The 12,965-nt window shown below is 47.9% G+C and overlaps 2 protein-coding genes across 2 annotated transcripts; both read left to right on the plus strand.

Moving 5' to 3' along the window:
- Positions 1-352: 352 nt before the first annotated feature.
- Positions 353-3,341, plus strand: LOC128773893 (zinc finger protein 449-like). Its single transcript, XM_053891937.1, has 2 exons — positions 353-1,405; positions 2,989-3,341. The coding sequence occupies exons 1-2, from the start codon at positions 1,052-1,054 to the stop codon at positions 3,220-3,222; spliced, it is 588 nt and encodes a 195-aa protein (XP_053747912.1). The 5' UTR covers positions 353-1,051; the 3' UTR covers positions 3,223-3,341.
- Positions 3,342-5,582: 2,241 nt separating this feature from the next.
- On the plus strand, positions 5,583-8,356 carry LOC128773905 (zinc finger protein 449-like). The gene is given in 3 exon segments (XM_053891978.1): positions 5,583-5,618; positions 7,334-7,586; positions 7,589-8,356. Coding segments are annotated over 3 exon segments (666 nt in total). The 3' UTR covers positions 7,966-8,356.
- Positions 8,357-12,965: the final 4,609 nt, after the last annotated feature.

Consider the following 12,965-nt stretch of genomic DNA (forward strand, 5'->3'; position numbering starts at 1 on the left):
ATTCAGTCCTCCTGAGCCTCAACTTTCAGTTCCCTCATCTGAATTCATGGCATAATACTAGTCCCCACCTCCTCTCTTTGGGTGAGGGCTACCTGACCTAATAAATGCAGGAAGCCGAGAACAGCACTTGGACTTAGCAACATGAATGCCATCAGTGGCCTTCAGAATTAATGCAGCCCAGATGGCTGATGGCCTGCTCTGATGTAGTGTTTTTTTCTCATGAGAAAGCCAGCAGGCATGCCATAGCAGGATGAGGGTCACGCTGATGTGGGCTGAAGTACACACGCCTTGAGTGGAGAAGAATGAAAGGTTGCAGATTTGGAGCCTTTGGAGGTGTGGTTCTCCTAAGATGCCTGTTATTTAAGGCAACCAAGGGTTCCTCAATAGCACAGGGGCTTTCAGGGTGGTTCACCACTGCTCCCCTATTTCTTTTGTGGCCTGTATATATTCAGAGACACAAAATAGCTTGTATTAGTTTGGGAGTATAGTTACAGGGCAGCACATCTAGGGTGGTTCATTTAAGGGAAGAGGTTCTTAGCCTTGGGTCAATGGAATTCTAGAGTCGCACTATCGAGTAGAACTTGCTACAGCGATGTCTGTGGAGCACTTGAAATGTGACTAGTATGAATGAGAGACTGCATTTTTAATTTCAATGACTTTGAACTGAATCTACCACATGGGACTTGTGACTACCATATTGGGCAGCACAGTTCTAGAGGGTCCGTGTAGGGCGTAGAACATTTTGTAAAGGTTTGGAAAATGGATGCAGCATTAGATGTGTATGTGTATTTTTCTAGGAAGTGATTCCCTGGCCTTCGTTAGATTCTCAGAATCACCAGAAAAGATTAAGGTCTGCTGCTTTAGGGCTTTGGCGGAATGTAAACAAGTTAAGGGAAGTAAGTATGGCTTCTGGTAATCACTGCTGTTTCTCCTTTCTCCTTTTGTCCTGTCCTCAGCTGTGGGTGGCTCCCCCTTGACACACGTACACAAAGAAATACTGGAATCTGAGACTTCAGGCCCCAGAGAAATTGCACACGGCCAGAAGGGGGCGATGGCTGTGGCCCTGGGTTGTGCAATCCAGGCTTCCTTGAATCAGGGCTCTGTGTTTCAAGACTATGACGCGGACTGTGAAGTCTTCCGCCAGCGCTTCAGGCAGTTCCAGTACAAAGAAGCAGCCGGGCCTCATGAAGCCTTCAACAAACTCTGGGAGCTTTGCTGTCAATGGCTCAAGCCAAAGATGCGCTCTAAGGAACAAATCCTGGAGCTGTTGGTGTTGGAGCAGTTCCTAACCATCCTGCCCACGGAGATAGAGACCTGGGTGAGGGAACATTGCCCAGAGAATAGAGAAAGAGTTGTGTCGCTGATAGAAGACTTACAGAGAGAACTTGAGATACCAGAGCAGCAGGTGAGAAGAGTTTGGGATCTTGGTAATTAGACAGAAGTAGCAGAGACGTCTGATACTAGATCAGACACTTCAATTCCAACCCCGCGCTTTCCCTGAAATGATTTTCATTTTTTCCTTCTGCTGGAATTGGCAAATGGTTCCGTGATTCTCAACTATTAAACCCAGCTTCTATTCTGTAACAAATACTTAGTAATGTCTCTTCTGCTGTCCTGAAATGAAATTTACATATAATGTAACCTTACATACACACAAAATCAAAAACAATACTACAATAAGTGGTCTGTGGGCCAAATGCAGCGCCAGGCCTGTTTTTATGCAGGCCATGAGCTAATAATGGTTATTACCTTTTTAAAAGGTTGTTAAATACAAGAAGTGTAGGGGATAGACCAACATGACCCATAAAGTGTAATTATTTAATATATGACTATAAGAAAATGTTGCCAGCCCGGGTCAGGTGGAGTCTAGAAAGGAAATCAAGGAAAGGGGACATAGTTTGCCATAATCGAATCAGCATTTGAACACACTCCCTTTTCGGGCTTGACTGCACAGAAGACTTGAAGTTGTCAGATGCCCGCATCTATGCATAAAGTCACCGGGAAGGCGACAGCCACCAGTTCAGACTGGGACAGCTCAAACACTGGGTGGCACCGCTGGTCGTGTGATTGTCCACAGTGGCAACGAGTGTCAGTCAATCTGAACAAGAAGGAGTACAGTGGTTGTCTGATTTCCCAGGTAGGGCTTTCCTAGAAAATTCAGGTCACGCTACCATATGCAACACTATTTGGTGTGTATATGAGCCCCAGTGTGAAGTCCTTGACAGGTTCTTTTTACCTGGATGGAAGTTTGAGGGGGAACTACAGAGTTGGCGGGGACCCGGAGCAGTGCCGCACCGTGAACGGTTTATACTCCCGTCTCTGCCCACTGAGTTCCGCCGGCCACCTGCCTTCATGCCACGTCAGCCTGTGGTGGTGGCGCTACTGTCCCCTGCTCAGAAGGGCACAGGGCAGAACCTGTGGCAGGAGGGAGAAAGGGCTTCGAGTTGGGCCTTAGGTGCCCGGTGTTGTGTGTTGACGGGGCTGTGCAGTTAGCCTCACTGAACTGGAGCCTTGCAAAATTTCCTGCGCCCGCCCCAGGGCGTAAGGAATTTATGGTTTCCCTTCCTCTCTCTGTCCTCTGGGTTTGGCTTACGATAGCAGATTTTACGTGCCTGTGGCCTAATCGTGCACTGCCCAGTACGGCCGCCACCGGCCAAGTGTGGGTGGCCCTTGAGCGCTAGCGATGTGGCCAGTGCAAACTGAGATGCGCTCTAAGTGGAAAACGCTGGCCACATTCAGAAGACTGAGCATGAGAAATAAAGTAGGTGAGATATCTCCCTAGTAATGGTTGGCGTTGATTACATTCTGAACGTAGGGTATTTTAGCGGTACTGGGTTAACCGAGGCATGTTATTAAGATTGACTTCATCGCTTTCTTCTTTGTTTATGCGGGTACTGCAAAAGCAAAATGACGTACACGGGTCACACTGTCGCTACCGGGCATTGCTGGTCTAGACTTTAGAGTGATGGGTTCTGCCATTTGCCCCAGATCGATAGGCAGGAAATGCTCTTGGAAGAACTGGCACCGGTGGGAACGGCACACGTACCACCAAACATCCACCTGGAGTCACCCCCACTCCAAGTAATGGGACCTGCCCCGGAGGGCCCAGTGGCAGAGCCTTGGATCCCACAGGCAGGGCTGCAGGAGCTGAGCTATGGTGCCGCTGAGGAGTGCCAGCCCTTCCTGGACCCCGGTAAGGCAGGGGTTTTATTTCCTTTCTGAGGTTTGTGCTTTGAGAGCTGAAGCGCTCTCCAGGTCTGGGGGTGGGTCAGAAACACCCACTGCTGGATGGAAGGGGACCACTGTGATGAAGCGTGGGAGGAGGGACGCCTCTCTGGGAGGAGCTGAGAACAAAGCACGGTACATCAGATGGGATTAAAAACCCATTGTTGTGGGTTCCTCAATGGCTTTTATGGCATAACAGCCTCATTCAAACTTGGTGCACTATAAATATACTCACTTTAGGTCCTTGAAGATGATTTAATCACTTACCACAGTATAAAGCAAATATGTATCTCATGCGATCAGAACCTAGAACAGCATTTCTCCAAGAGTGGTAAGCAGCTTACGTGTGTCAGGGTCACCTGGGGTGCATTTTCTCAAGCTCTCCAGGCTAGGCCTGTACATACTACAGGACCACTGCTCCAGAGTCTCCAAGAGTTTGTGCTAGAAGGAGAAGGTCCAGGCAGAGAAAGGCAGCTGGGCTGCATAGCTCGTGTCCCTACATTTCGCTTCCCCTTGGGGATTCTCGTAACATTGCTACCAGTGATTCCTGTGGCTACCCGACACCCCTCTGCTCTCCCCTCCCCCACTGACTTTGGCCCAAATGTGGCCTGAAATGTCCTTTCTAACTCTCTCAGCCACAGCTTCAACATGTGGACACTTAAAAAAATTTGTTTTAATGTTTATTTATTTTTGAGAGAGAGAGACAGAGAATGAGCAGGGAAGGGGCAGAGAGGGAGACAGAGACACAGAATCCAAAGCAGGCTCCGGGTTCTGAGCTGTCAGCACAGAGCCCAACGCCGGGCTCAAACTCACAAACGTGAGATCATGACCTGAGCCGAAGTCAGATGCTTAACCGACTGAGCCGCCCAGGCGCCCCAACATGTTGACACTTCTAAGACGTTGAAATGCTGAGACAACAAGGAGACATAAAAAATGAACATATCGAGAATAGCCCAAGTTACGAAATGTTGATATCTGGCAGATCCATAACCAGCTCAGTGCCTGGGCTTCGAAACCAGGTCCCTTTTCCACATCTTTGGAACATTTATCCATTCAACTACTATATACGAGCACCTACTAAGAGCTATGCACAGTTCACATATGTAAATGGGACTGTAGGTACTATCTGTGAGGCATACAGGACTGTAAAATGCTATGGAAATCCATAGGAGGACTGCCTAACCAGCCCGTGGCAGAGAGGGAAATCGTCCTGGAGGAAGGGGGGGTCTGCGTCGAAACCTGTAGGATGCATCGTAGTGAGGAAGGGAGAGAGCTCTGGGTGGAACACACAGCATGTGCAGAGGCTCGGAGGAGAGAGCGCTTGGTATATTTGAGGACGTCCTGCTACAGCTTGAGGGGTACCAAGGAACCTGAGTAGCACTGAAAAGCCTGGAGAGAGAAGCAGCGTCCTGGATCATGAACAACTTTGTCAGCCTTGTGGAGAAGTTACTCTTTCTCATCAGGGCAACGGGGAGTCACCGGGCATTCTCAGGGAAGAGACCTACTACACAGATTGCATTTTACGTGATCACTCTGACCGCAATAGGAAAGGGCAAGACTTGAGGCAGGGGCACCATTTGAAAGGTTGTTGCAATCACCCAGGTGAGAGGATGATTTTCTAAACTAAGGTCATGTTGGTGATGACAGAATGAGAAAAGGGGGACTGATTCAAAAGCTATGTGGCCCGTGGAAAATGCAGGACTTGGTGGTTGACTAGGCATTGGGTGATGGAGAAGTGAGCGTTGGGAATGGCATCCAGCTTCTGGTGAACTGGGTAAATGGCATCATTATTCACTGACACAGAACACAAGAAGAGGGTCAGATTTGGTGGGTCAAAGTGAGTCTAGACTTGTACGTGAGGAACTTGCGAGGCTTATGGGTCTCCAGGTGGAAATGGCCAATGTGGCATCAGAGCTCAGGAGAGAGATCAGGGTTTGGGATAGAGGTGTGCAAGCCAAAAGCTTATAGAAGGTGGTAGAAGTGTCTAGGGTGGTCGAGATCTTTGGGGGATTGTGCACAATAAGAAAGTACAAGGTCTTGCGGGCAGATCCTGGGAGATAACATGTCAGAAATGATCATTTTATGTGGATGCGAAGATCTGTCAAGCTTTCAGTTACCTTGCTTGGGTTTCTTGCTTTCAAATGCCCTCTTGACGCTAATAGATCATTCTAACTCCTGTGCTTAACCATGGCTTCCACCCCATCTCTTCTGGTTTCCATTCTGAGTGCCATCTCTCTTCTCCAGGTGCCTGGCAGACTATGGGGGAGGGCACAGGTGAGACTCCACTCTCTCCTTGGAGAGAACAGCTGGGTCCTCACACACCTAACACTGGGACTATATGATGTCTGTGCAATGCCATGACTCCCGTAGAATTCAACTCCTACCATTACAGAGTGCGTGTTTGGCGACACCTTTGGGCTCCTTTCTACATTGAATCGATTTGTCCAGGTGCAGTATTTTTTGTAGCTTACTTTAGCAAGTACGGGGCACGTAGAAGTCGTGGACTCTGTCTCGTTTTTAATAGAGGTGACAGAGGAAAGCCCACAAATACGTATGTGTATTTATTATGGTGAAAGCCAAACTGTATAAAATATTGTCATTTATGTTCCAATGTTTGCCTCACCTACATCTCTGGTCTGTTGTCAAGGTTTTAAAAACCTGTGCTTTGTGTCTATGCCTGCAAACAGTGTCAGAACCTGGCCAGTCATGTTTAAATACAAATCTCTGCATTCCACCCCCCACTCCCCATGCGGACTGCTCCTCGTGGCAACAGTGCGAAGTACAAAGATCACATATGATGCCAAGCTGCCACATTGTTCTTGATTGTGATACTTGGCTTCTCGAAAGCACCAGACGGTCCCGTGTATTCAGCAAGAGAGACAGAGGATGAATTCAACAAGTAAAATACACCCGGTAGGAACAAAGGAAACTACCCCTTTCTCATAACTGTTTAAAGTGATCTAACATGCTTCATGGGGCGCCTGGGTGGCTCAGTCGGTTAAGCGTCCGACTTCGGCTCAGGTCATGATCTTACGGCTTGTGAGTTCAAGCCCCACGTCGGGCTCTGTGCTGACAGCTCGGAGCCTGGAGCCTGCTTCAGATTCTGTGTCTCCCTCTCTCTCTCTACCTCTCCCCCACTTGTGCTGTCTCTCTCTCTCTCTCTCAAAAATAAATAAAATGTAAAAACAAATTAAAAAAAATAGTGATCTAATATGCTTCATACTACTGAATGGGAGGTCCTCATATCTACCTCCTGATCGCCAAAATCCCATCCTTCTTACACTTGGAGAAAGTCTGAGAGATCTAGGGACTGATCAAGGAAAAAGATGTGACCAGGAGGTGGCAGTAGCGTGTACAAGGTTTGTGGCAACTCTCTGCTTTGCTTCCGGCCAAGGCCAGAGTCAGAAGGGGAGGAGGAGGTGGGAAGTCCCCAGGGAGTGAGGGCTCCCAGAGGGGACTTGCCTATCTAGGGATCTTATAGCCCAGTAGCACGATGGGCAGTTGATGGGTCACTGAATTCTAAAGGGCAGCAGCAGCTTGAGGTTATAGAACCAACTGTAAGGCTCCATCTTTTCAATGGCTGGCAGATGTGGGGTGAAGTTTCCTGGGGTATGCAAAGTAGGCGGGGTCTAAATGGCTAACAGTTTGATTCTGGGACTACCTTTTAAATCACTGCGTGTGAGAGAATTTGTTTGGCACCAGCAGCAGACTTTTGAGCTAAGGGGTGTCCGTCTGTGTGGAAGAAATGAATGCCCTAGGGGCCAATACAAAGAGGGTTCGTTCATGCACTTAGGCTCATTTCTAGAAAAACCAATCTGGTGGTTGGTTATGTGGCAACACAAACTGGCTGGTGATGAGGATAAAGAGAAGAGACTCCCCATGACTTCTGAGTGCAATTCAGTGTTGGCCAAAATACCCTGGAGTCAAGCCGTAAAACACAATGGGCATCCTTCTATGGGCATGTGTTGGTAGGACAGATTTCGAAAATAGGAACAGTTGGTTAGTGGACATATATATTTATAACTTTAATAGATATGATTGGGGCGCCTGGGTGGCTCAATTGGCTAAGCATCTGACTCTTGATTTCTGCTCAGGTCATGATCTCAAGGTTTGGGAGTTCGAGCCCCACATCGGAGCCCGGTTGGGATTTCCATTGGGAAAACCAGCAGAACCGTCATGCAGAGATCGTGCAATCCCTGTCCATGATCAGAATCTCTCTCTAGGAGAAACAGCTGAGAGCTCCAACTGGGAAAATCCTTTCAGCCCCACAGCCAGTCAGCAAAACAGTTCCAGAGAGAAACTACACCAATGTATGCAGTGTGGGAGATGTTTTGTTAAAAAGAAGCTACTTAATAAGCACATGCAATTCACTCGGGAGAGCTCCCTCCTGAGTGCCTTGAGTGTGCGAAAAGATTCCTTCGTAAATCAGACCTCCTTAGGCACCATCGACTTCACACAGGGGAGATGCCCTGTGAATACTCTGTGTGTAACAAGCGATTCACTCAGGGGTCACACTTAATAATGCACCAGAGAGCCTCTCGTCAACAAGCAATGAACCGATCCTTTGAGTGTAAGAAAAGGCTTTGTGATAGATCAAGTTGTATGAGACGCCAGCAAATCCACCGAGGAGGAGAGCCCCATAAATGTCCCAGTTGTGGGAAAAGTTTTAGTCTACAGAGGGTTCTTACTTTGCACCAGAATACACACGCTGAAGACAGCCCCAAGCCAACTGTGGCATAGGTGTGAGAAGCATTCCTTTCAGCTCTAGGGCCAGTGTCCCAGTAAACAGGGACGTGCCCAATCGACGTGTATCCATGCAATATTTTAGTCATGTGGAAATGTATCTGCTTTTCCTGCTTTATTCCCACTAACCAGTTGTTGGACCAGCACGCGGATACCCCCCTACCAGGGGCGAAGAGCACTTCCCTCGACTCCCACGTAGATCACGTATCAGCATCGTGTGCGCCTGTGCAGCCATTGCTGTTGACACATCTTCTGAGCCTTTGACACAGTCCATTTTTGAAATGTGGAACAAGGGCAAGGAGAAGCATCCAACTCATAAAGGACTCTGCAAGGCAGGTAACAGTGCCCACCATGCAAGTGCCAGGAAGAGTGGAAGGAATATATTAGCATGGAGGTCCTACCCAGGGTGAACTCTCAATACAGATTGTATTTTCATTCTCTGTTCTTTGAAATGTGAACTCATTGAAGGCATCAAACTTTACTTGAAGCCTAGCTTTGCTAACACCACAAATTGTATGCAAGGTCATTATTTATGATTTTGCAATGGTTATGCCAATTTTCACATTATTTCCTCTTTGCTCCAAGAGTTGAACAAGGTTGATATTTTCCTGCCAGGTTTTGATTATAATGCATATTCATTAATAAGTGATATTTGTTCTATTTCTGCTTTGAAGCGCATTTAGATTTTCTCGAGGACTCTCTACCAAGACCATAGAGAATAAGGGTCCTGCTTGTAGGGCATACCCTAGGAGTGGGTCCTGTGATCTACACCTATTCACCTTGTCTAAACACTGGCAAAATGTTCTACAGGTACCTTCTCCCCCTCCTTGGCTTATGGTTTCACTTGCTCATTAGTGTACCTTTATTATACCTTGATGAAGAGAAGTTTCCAGGGGTGCCTGTGTGGCTCAGTCAGTTAAGCAACTGGCTCTTGATTTGGCTCAGGTCACCCCACATCAGGCTCTGTGCTGTTGCTGAGTGTGGAGCCTCCTTAAGATTCTCTCTCTCCCTCTGCCCCTGTCTCCTGCTTGTGAGCATGCTCTCTCTCTCAAACAACTAGCTACTTGTGTATTTATTCTTGCTGGTCCTAACTGAAAATGTATGTGAGAAGTTATCTCTCTTTTGAATATTTTTTTAAGCAGTTTCCGCACCCAGTATGGGGCTTGAACTCAAAACCCTGAGCTCAAGAGCTGCATGCTCTGCCGACTGAGCCAGTCGGGTGTCCGGAGAAGTTATCTCTAAATATCACCAATTTTTCTCCCAGTTGTCTTCCCTATAGGTCCTACCTCCTCCTTGAGAACACTGACCACACCATCCCTCTGATAATGTCTATTTTCTGAGGCCCAAAGGCCCTCCATGTAGACCATACACTTCTCGCTGCCACTTAAAGTCTCTGTGGGAGAATAAGGGTGCCAGGTGAACCAGCCCTATATTCGCCTTGAGTCCTGAAGGGTGACAGCTCAGAAGATAGAAGTTCCTTCCTAAGTGTATCCCTGGCTTTCTGAGACCATGGCTGCCTCAACTCACACACTCTGTCATATAAAGCCAGCCCAAGGCTTTGCACTTAAGCCTATGCCCTTGGCCAACCTCTCCCATCAGCCGAGTCAGGGCTGGTGGGCAGTGAAGCCAGGCATGGAAGCCATTTGTGAATTCTGACAAAGATTCATTACTGGGTCCTCATTTCTTGTTTAAGGAGGCATTCTGAGGCCATCACTGGCTGTTCAGATTCTGGACAGTTTCTCTGCGGGAACTCTGCTCGGAGTTCCTGGGCAAGTTACGTAACTTTCCCAGACAGCAGATAGTATCTGGCTCCCCAGCTTTCCATAAGCATGCAGGCAGATGATAAGGGCAAATTGCTTAGCACAGAGCCCATCAGAAGCAGGCAACAGTCTCTGTGGGTATTCAAAATTGGGAGCTTTAGAATTTTCAGATGTCACTGGTACATTTCGAGTTTCATTCTTGGTCTCATTTGCCCGGAGCTCGGAGGGGTGGGTGTAAAGTTGGCCGTGCTTCCGGACTTCGTGTTTAGCTGTGGAAGGTAACAGCATAGGATGCCTCAGAGGAAAACGTGTTCTTCGAATCTTCCCTCTAGCCCCTGTTGGATGCTGGAACCCCTTGGGAGCTCAACTATTGGCTACTTCCCACTGGGTGGTGCGCACTCATTAGAATTATTGTGAGGATTCAACTCAAAGGTGGGTCTCTGATCAACATTGACCTCTCTACTCTACTGTGTGAAATATGCCTTTAAAAAGAAGGATGGTGGGGCGCCTGGGTGGCTCAGTCGGTTAAGCGTCTGACTTCGGCTCAGGTCATGATCTCATGGTTGGTGGGTTCGAGCCCCGCGACGGGCTCTGTGCTGACTGCTCAGAGCCTGGAGCCTGCTTCCGATTCTGTGTCTCCCTCTCGCTCTGCCCCTACCTCAACTCATGCTCTGTTTCTGTCTCAAAAATAAATAAACATAAAAAATTTTTTTAAAAAAGTCATACTCTACTAAAGCGGATATAGGGGCTTCTTTGTAATTAATCACACACCAATGTCATTAGCTCATTAGGGACTTCCTCTAATCAAACACCTGGTGACAAAGCCCTGAATGAAAGTTGATTATGAAAAGAAAAGCAAATGAGAAGTTTGAAGCTAGGGGCACCGTCTGAGGGGGAGAATCACAAGTGTAGGAATCTGCACTGGCATCTTCCTGGGCATCTGGAAGGCAAGGGGGTCAAGAAGTTTACCCAGTTTCCTGCTGGTAAAAAACAGCTGACCTGGCACTCACTTCTCTCAGCTGCCAAGTTGCCCAAAGGTCACGATTTCTCTTCCTGCTGTCGCCGCTTCATTGTCGGAGGGAGCTGATTTCACCGGTTACCATGTGCCAGGCACAGTGTCAGGTTGGACTCTGCGTATTTGCTGACCGGCCTGGACCGAGGTACCTGGGATAGTATCAGGAACCAACACATGTCTGATGCTTGGGGAAGGCAAGGCCTGGCACATGAAAAGCCTCACTGCATTCAAGAAATCCCCCAGTCCGAAGAGTCACTGGTGTCACCGAAAACAAAGAAAATACTCTTGTCATTTTTTGTGTTTATTTGCATGAAAAAGAAACACACAGACTGCCTTATCTACCTACCTCTCTGTCTTTGTGGAAAATAGATGTCAGAAGCACACCCCCATCATCTGACGGAGTTTTCTTTCAGTTCTCGCCCTGTAGGAGCTACCTTAATGCAATTTAGGGCCGGGATAGGAAACACCTCAGAAAACCTTGTCGTGTTCTAATGTATTCTCATCAGTAAAATGCACACCTTCACAGGTATCCATTGAGCAGCCACAAAGTGCCAGATTTTCGAGTGGTTCCCGCCTGCTGCCAGCCTACAAATATGTCACTCATCCATGTGGCTTCCAAAGATCTGCCTGTCTCACTCCCCAGTCAGAACGAATCTCTACTATTAGAAATATTGAAAGGATGCCTTTCAAGGTGACTGCATCACAAAACTTTCTATCACGAAAGAATCTTTTATGTCCCCGAGAAGGTGAAATATCAAATCACACCTGTAAGACACATTATCCGTGCCCCGCTGGCTGGATTTGGGGGCTGAGCAGCCAGTTTGGGGGCAGTCAGACAGGCGTGCGAGGTGGCCCTGGGAGACTCAGCTGCCGGCCAGGAGGAGCTCAGGGTGGCTGGTGTGACAGGCTCCGACTGCAGCTGTGACGGCCTGTTCGGATGCCCTCTCGAACCAGCCTGGCTGCTGGAATCCCCACTAGTAAAGTGAAATGCTTAAGGTTCTCCAGTACAGACTATGGCTACATTGACCTTCAGTTTAAGAAAAGCCCTTTGAAGATCCCACAGAGGGCCCTTGTGCTTGTTACATGGCTCCTGGTGCCTTTCTCATTATCGTAGGCTCCCCCTGCAGGCAGGCAAGGAGGGGGTGTGAAGAGGCCGGACCCATCCTGATCCTTGCTGGTCTGACCTTTGGCATCCCGGTGTTCTGCGGGGGGGGGGGCATTTTACCACTGGGGAGTCACTTACATCCAAATACCCCTGGGGTACTCCTGACATTCCAGACTTTGAAGATTAGCGCCCACCTTAGCTCTAGCAGAAGAGTCACAGTTGGGCAGGCAGTTCCTTAAGACACTGAGCAGAGCCAGGGATGATGCAATTCTGGATATTGCAGATAGCTAACAAGCAACAAGTTCACTCTGAAGGTGTCAACTGACCGCAAGTTTACAATTAGCTGATTACACTCTTTTAAGCTCTATTTTTCACCTCCTGGCCCTGGCAAAGGCTCCTGAGCAGTTCGGCCATTTAAATACATATCCTAGAATGGGGCTCCTGAGTGGCTCAGTGTGTTAAGAGGCGACTTCAGCTCAGGTCATGATTTCACGGTTCATGGGGGTTCATGGGGGTTCATGGGTTCGAGACCCGCGTCGGGCTCTGTGCTGACAGCTCAGAGCCTGGAGCCTGTTTCCCATTCTGTGTCTCCCCCTCTCTGCCCCCTCCCCCACTCATGCTCTGTCTCTCTCTCAAAAATAAGTAAAACATTAAAAAAATTTTAAATATGTATCCTGGAAGAGCAGCCCTATTACTGGTACAGGAAGTTTGGAGGTTATTCTGGAGACCACCAATTATAGGTTTGAGCCTTTCTTTTAAATAGTGCTTATCGTCCATTTGTTGTAGTGGCAAATGGAAGAATGTACTGTGTCACATTTCTTATTACTAAGGAATGTATTTTGAAACTATCTAGGAATCTTATCCCTGGCCCCCGCCTCTAACTGCGTTCTGGTGGAAGGCTCTGGCAAAATCAAGTATCAGCGTAGGTTCATCTGAAATATGTTTTACGTGCTTTCTTTTTGCTGGTAACCGGGAATTGTTAAAACTCCAGAGCCAGTTTTCCAAACGTAAACACTTTCTGTTCACCAGCCCTTGTCCAGCTCTAACCTGGTTAACCAACACATTGGCCGGCATATAATTTGGGTCATTCTGTCCTTTGTCGATCAAGATGTTGTGT

Source organism: Panthera pardus, unplaced genomic scaffold, assembly GCF_024362965.1.
Source record: "Panthera pardus isolate Hobbes unplaced genomic scaffold, ASM2436296v1 HiC_scaffold_27, whole genome shotgun sequence".
Lineage (NCBI taxonomy): Eukaryota > Metazoa > Chordata > Mammalia > Carnivora > Felidae > Panthera > Panthera pardus.

Excerpts from the sequence above, each read along its gene's own strand:
- LOC128773893 (XM_053891937.1), top strand. The coding sequence starts at position 1,052 with ATGGCTGTGGCCCTGGGTTGTGCAATCCAGGCTTCCTTGAATCAGGGC. Across the intron at positions 1,406-2,988 it reads TTGAGATACCAGAGCAGCAG|ATCGATAGGCAGGAAATGCT; the intron begins GTGAGAAGAGTT and ends CATTTGCCCCAG.